The following is a 6,502-nucleotide window of genomic DNA, read 5'->3' on the forward strand; positions in this document are numbered from 1 at the left end:
GGCAGGAATTGTCCCTACATTTTGTGGGATTGTAATACATTAATCAACTAAAACAAGGTTGTGGGTGAGGAATTTTATTTAAAGGGTAATAATTTAGGAAACAGATTTTAAGAAAAGACAAAGAAAATTAGTTTAAAAAAGCAAGAAAAACAAAATAACAGAAGGAAATAATAAGAAGTCTTTTGTAGAACACAAACTCCAACAAAAAAATAGAGTATGAAAAATTGAAAATTATTACAGTAGGAAGAACTAATCAAAGCTTGTAACTATGAAAAGTAATTATCATTTTCACCCCTATCAACAAATCCGTAAAATTTCAGGGTATCTGATCAGTAGGGGTAAGCAAATTCGGTGCATACCGAATTCAAATTCAATTTGGTAATTTGAAATCGGGTATTTGGTAATTTAGTACAAATTCGATACGTACCGAATTCAACGAATTCTAATATAGTATGAAATAAGTAATGAGATTATGAATTTGGTAATAACCGATTTCGCATTCAAATTCGGTAAAATGAAATAAGGTACCGCATTATCGCATTCGAATACCAAATTAGTTTATAAAATTATATAATATATAGATAACTGCTATTTAGTATTAGTATATACTACTAATATATTATTATATTATATTATGTAGGTAAATGCTATTAATAATAGTTAGTATATGGTATTATCATGCACTTATAATAATAATAATAATATATAATAATGTACAATATATTATTTTAGTATTTGTTAATTATTATATGACTATAATAATACAAATATATAGTAATACATAACAATATAACATAACTATAATACTTTTTATTTTATACATGAGTAATATGACTAGAATTAGATAATAATTAATACATATATGTATAATACTAAATATTAAATAATAAACATAATAGTAATTAGAATTTAGATATTGATAATTTGATACATCATTCATGTTTGAATTATTGAATATTTGAATGCGCTGTAACTTGCAAGTATTAATGTGCTCTAAATTTACATTACATATTTAACATAAAAATTCATATTCTCTATTCACTAATCTTAAGGCTTTAAATATAGACAAGACAATTAAGCAATGTAAGTGAATGTATATGAATTGCAAATCAATATATTAGTGTATTGACTTTCACAATAACATATGTAAGTAAATAAGTTTTATTTTGATTTGAAATAAATTATAAATTTGTAACTAATATAACTTATCACTTATCATTGTAATTTGTAAGTTTGTAACTAATATTACTTATTATTAATCATTGTAAATTATAAATTCATAAATTATCACTAATCATTGTACAGTCTAAAGTTTATTCTAGTTTAAATTAATCACTTTTATGTGTTCCTTAAATCATAGACTAAGGATTCTAGGTATAAGTGATCAAATAAATGCCAATTAAACCACAAACTGATTAGAACATAAATAATGTGTTAAATTATGAATAAATTTGGGGATCAAATTAGTAATAATTTTTAAATCATTGAGGAGCATAATGAATGTATTATAATTTAGGAGCCCCAATTTGTAAATTAAAAATTACACAATCACTTCCTTCAGTTCAGGTGAATTTGGGAAAATTCGGGTTATGAGGTTATCACTTATCATTTAGGAGCCCCAATTTTTATTTTTTTTTATAAATGAATTCAGTTACCATTTTTGAATTTAAAATCGATTGCTAAATGAATTCGATTATAATTAATTCAAAATTAAAAATGATTTAAAATATCTATAAGTTAAATAACCAAGTTCACCGAATTCATCTAACTGAATTATCAAATTTGTACTTTTTGCTCACCCCTTCCGATGATAATTACACCTTTTTGACGTATAGCTTCTTGTAATTTCCACAGCCAAACGGCGCACACAGACGCCTTACCGCATAACCCTACGCGCCTGACGCACTGAGGCAGCAATATCACAAATTCCTCTCCCACGCACCTGCCTCCTCCCGCTCAAGGTCAAACACACTCTTCAATCAACCGAATCCGAACCGAGTAAGTTTCTTGTTGTTTTTCAGATCCTCCTCCCACTAAATATCAAACACATTCAATTTCTGCTTTTCCAGATTTTCCAAAGAATATTGCCAAACAATTATCTTGAATTTCCGAAATTTAATTCTTCAGATAATTGTTTGATACATGCTGGAAAGGGTTTATTTTCTTGGGTTCGTTTTCCTTTCTGAATTTTTTAGGTTGTTTGGTTAATTGATTGAAGAGTAACAGGAAAGATGACGCTGTCGGATGAAGAAGTCACCAGATTGCACAGAATCAGAAAGACGGTGATGGAAATGCTTCAGGACAGGGGTTATTTTGTGACAGATAAGGAGATACAGATGGAAAAAAGGGAATTTATACAAAAATATGGAGAAAATATGAAAAGAGAAGACCTTGTCATTAACAAATCCAAGCGCAATGACAGCTCTGATCAGGTTTTTTTTTTAATGGGTTTAGTTTAGTTCATTCAAGGAAAATTTTCATTTTCAATAGTTGTTGTATTTTTTGACCGGAGGCTGGCTGATATGTTCTATAATTAGGGTTTTTCTTCGTCAGGGGTTAGTTTATTCAGTAAATTAAGTTCCTTTTTTTTGCTTCCAGTTTATTGTTGCATTGTTATGGTTCAATCTCAGTTTATTCTTGCATTTGTATGGTGCACCTCGCAGTTGCCTTCCCACGCCTTCTATAAACCTTAAGTGGATTTTTGCCACTTATCTCTATCATACTGTCAAACCAAGTGACGTAATGTGATTTTGTTAGTGCAAATCATGTACTTTGAAATGCTTTATTATGCCTATGTGTTGTTTTTTATTTGTTCACCTATGTTTGGATGTTGTGATCCAGATATATGTTTTTTTCCCGGAGGAACCGAAAGTTGGTGTTAAAACAATGAAGACTTACACAAATCGTATGAAGAATGAGAATGTTTTTCGAGCAATCTTGGTTGTCCAGCAGAATTTGACGCCATTTGCAAGAACCTGCATTGGTGAAATATCTACAAAGTTCCACTTGGAGGTTTTTCAGGTAACAATTTGTGCATTCAATAAAACAGTTGAATTTGCAAATCAAATGTCATCTTTTTGTTTGGCCGTATTTTTTGTAATGTGTAACTCTTTAAAAAATGATGCTTCCTCCTAATCTAGAAAATGAAACAAATTAACCCTCTGTTTTGTCATAATTTATCCTATCCAACTAGGACATTATACATTTCAGAAGTCTGATGCAAGTTCACAGCTCAATTTGTCTGGAAAAATCAGCATAGGGATTCTCTCTTTCACCTCTCTATGTTACAATAACTTGTCTGGTTTCAGATTTTAATATTTTGAATGGACTGGTTTATGCTATGTGACCAAGTATTATTTTGGTATTCAATTCCATTAGTTTCTTTGATTTACTGGCAGTGTGTTCGAGTATATTTATGTGCATATTCATGCGAAGGATGTTTAATAATTGCCTTATGTTTACCACAAAACAGGAAGCAGAGTTGTTAGTCAACATAAAAAATCATGTTCTTGTTCCTGAGCACCAGCTGCTAACCCCAGAAGAGAAGAAAACTCTGCTGGAAAGATATACTGTGAAAGAGACGCAGGTTAGAATGTTGGTGGTTTCTTTCTTTGTGCAATTGGTGTTTCTTTATCACTACTTTTGTCTCTAGCAGTAGTAAGGTGTATAGTTAATAGAGGTGGAAATTCAGCAGTCATACAGATCCATCTGCATGTATGCGTGCTTGAAGCACTGCTGTTGACATAAGCAGATAGACCATGTTCCTTGACCTCTTAGGAACTTGAATTTTTCTTTCCCTTGGAGGGCAAAAAGATTTCTTGGTTTATAAGATATTAGCATTACAACGAAGGATCAGACAGGATGTTGTGCAGCAATGATTTTTTCCAGAGACTTCTATTTTCCTGTGTTTTACTGTAGTAGTTTCTTAAGCCTTTCTTGTCCATTTTCCCTCTATATCTCTTGTTCAGTAGAAATCTTAACAAATTGTTGGTTGCAAAAAGAAATCAAGAAATCATGCATGTTTTGTTTATCATCTCCGTCTCTTCACACTTTTTGATTTCCATTTTGGTTCTCAAAATCTTGCTTTGTTAAACTTTTGGTTGCAGTTGCCTAGGATTCAGATAACGGATCCAATTGCCAGATATTACGGGCTAAAGCGTGGTCAAGTTGTGAAAATTATTCGACCAAGTGAGACAGCAGGGCGATATGTCACTTACCGATTTGTAGTTTGAACTTCATCCTCACCAATATGTTCTATGACCTTTATACCTCAAGTTGCATTTATGGCAAATATATCAACGTGGAGCCCCAATTAGCATCAAAAAACTTGTTTGTCATTTCATGATCTGTAACTTGAAATCATTCTTCGGACTACGTGGGAGATTTTCTTGAAAAGCGTAAAAGGCTCTTGATAGATTAGCATTTATGAAGTTTTCTTTTGATAATATTTTCCTAGTTTTCTAGTCTTCAAGGACTATCCCATACTATAAGTTTTTCTGCTTTAAGTCCATGTTTGTCTTGGCAAATTATTGGGGAAAGAAACGAAGGAAATGGCAGTAAAACCCTAAATCTTTTTGGTTGGCAAAAGTGAAGTGGTAATCAAAGGAAAAGGATTCATTAGAATAATTCCTCAGTTTGGATTGTGGATCATTTCAAAGAGATGAAGGTGGAAAACAATAATGAATGCCAGAATAATTCATCTTGTAGAATACTATGGATAGAGTATTATTCCAAATAATTGCTGTAGAGTATTATTCATCTTGTGGAATAATTGCTGTAGCATATTTTGTGATGTGATGTATATGAGATAAAAAGATAGTTGAGAATATAAAAAGGTGGATTGGAAAATGAGTTTATGATGCAAGCGAAAATTTTTTTGGAACAATTTGCTATCCATACAAAGCCAACCTTTCTCTTGAAAATTTTACTTCCTTTTTGGGGGCTGTTTTTCTTTTTTTTTTTTTTTTTTTGGTGGGGGGAGGGTTGTGGTGTGTGGACGTCAGGTAGTCTAGATCATGAGATAATCTCTGAAATTGTATTTTTCTTGCAAGATATTTGGACATATGACATGTGAACCATCAAACATTTGCATAATTTTAAACTCTTATACTTCTTTTCTACAGGTTTAGATAAAAAACCTTACCCACAAACAAAATAATGTTGTTAAAAAAAACCCTCTGCTAATAATATTTTCCTTGTGTTCTAATTTAAGAGGACTGCCTCATGTATTCTTTAAGCCCCTGTTTGGTTTTTGGCAAATCACAAGGAAACAAAATAGAGGAAATGGAGGGTGCTATCCTTGATGAGCAATGTAGTATGATGTTTAGAAATTGGCATTTCAATTAGGGGCATTGTGATTTTTTGTGGTGCTTGTGAAGTGTTGTGGTGGTAGTGTAATTTGTGATGCACTTGACACAGATTATCATTGGTTTTAATGTAGTAACAAGTATACAATTTTTATTTCGGTGTTCATAGTTTCTTACCTGATATGTAGTTACTTTTAGTTGGGTGGTTCAATGTTTTGTTGTAGCCCTGGTATGTTGAGTTGGATCCTGTTAGTTTCCTCGTTATGCTGTTTCTTCCTTGTCATGTAATCAGGTTAAGGGCATATAGGTGCTGCCATGATGAGCACATATATCTGATCTTCCTCACCTACAGATTTTGCTCTTCACTGCATTTTGTTAACACCTGATATTGTTGTGTTTATTTAGAGTCGTTATATTATTTAATGGATGTTATATTGATGGTTAAAGAAATGATCATTGGTAGTGCAAAAAAAAAACAAATAAATAAAATAAAATAAAATAAAAATCAGTAGTTTAGTGTCTAAGAAGAGTATTCTATAGGAACATATCTGAGGGAAATGTCTACTACACGCAACCAAACAGTGTTTGCACCATTTAATTGGAGATGATCTACATGAACCTACTTCTCAATATATGAACTGGTTATTGCCTGTTGTGGGACCAGTTTAATGTGCTTAGTTTTGTGTCATCTGTGCTGTCTCTTCCTTGTCATGTAATCAGGTTAGGGGCATATTGGCACTGCCACTATAAGCACATCAATGTGATCTTCTCCACCTACAGATTCTGCCTTTACTGCATTTTGTGAACACCTGATATTGTTGTATTTATTCGGACTAGTTATGTTCTCAAGGGATCTCGTATTGATGGCTACTGAAATGATTGTTGGTTGTGCATAAAAGATAAATGGAAAATCATTAGTTTCGTGTCTGAGACTTGGAAGAGTAGTCTATAGGAACATATCCGTGGAAACTGTCTATAGTCAACCAAAAGTGTCTGCACAATTTAATTGGAGATTGTCTTCATGAACATACCTCTAGATATGTGAACTGATTATTGCCTGTTCTAGGACCAGTCTAATGTGCTATGTTTTCTGTAACCTGTGCAGATATTTAGCTGTGGTGTTAGATTTATAGATCTGAAAACATGTAGGCATACATAACCCTTAGCATGAATGGGCATCTGATATGTGAGTTCTT

At 32.2% G+C, this 6,502-nt stretch overlaps 1 protein-coding gene across 3 annotated transcripts; it reads left to right on the forward strand.

The window, feature by feature from the left end:
* Positions 1–1,842: 1,842 nt before the first annotated feature.
* Positions 1,843–4,487, forward strand: LOC113766956 (DNA-directed RNA polymerases II and IV subunit 5A-like). Of its 3 annotated transcripts, none has more exons than XM_027311119.1 (5): positions 1,843–1,998; positions 2,196–2,432; positions 2,842–3,021; positions 3,473–3,586; positions 4,107–4,487. In XM_027311119.1, exons 2-5 carry the CDS (start codon positions 2,232–2,234, stop codon positions 4,230–4,232), a joined length of 621 nt encoding a protein of 206 aa, XP_027166920.1. In that variant the 5' UTR covers positions 1,843–1,998; positions 2,196–2,231; the 3' UTR covers positions 4,233–4,487. The 3 variants fall into 3 exon arrangements, with proteins under 3 accessions (XP_027166920.1, XP_027166918.1, XP_027166919.1); XM_027311117.1 differs by having other exon boundaries at positions 1,844–1,998; positions 2,219–2,432; XM_027311118.1 differs by having other exon boundaries at positions 1,844–1,998; positions 2,227–2,432.
* The last annotated feature ends 2,015 nt before the right edge of the window (positions 4,488–6,502 follow it).

Source organism: Coffea eugenioides, chromosome 3 (assembly GCF_003713205.1).
Source record: "Coffea eugenioides isolate CCC68of chromosome 3, Ceug_1.0, whole genome shotgun sequence".
NCBI classification, from domain to species: Eukaryota; Viridiplantae; Streptophyta; class Magnoliopsida; order Gentianales; family Rubiaceae; genus Coffea; species Coffea eugenioides.

Bases quoted from the DNA above. Each gene is read 5' to 3' on its own strand.
- LOC113766956 (XM_027311119.1), top strand. From the start codon at position 2,232: ATGACGCTGTCGGATGAAGAAGTCACCAGATTGCACAGAATCAGAAAG. The intron at 3,022-3,472 runs GTAACAATTTGT...ACCACAAAACAG, and splicing joins TCCACTTGGAGGTTTTTCAG to GAAGCAGAGTTGTTAGTCAA. The intron at 3,587-4,106 runs GTTAGAATGTTG...TTTTGGTTGCAG, and splicing joins ATACTGTGAAAGAGACGCAG to TTGCCTAGGATTCAGATAAC.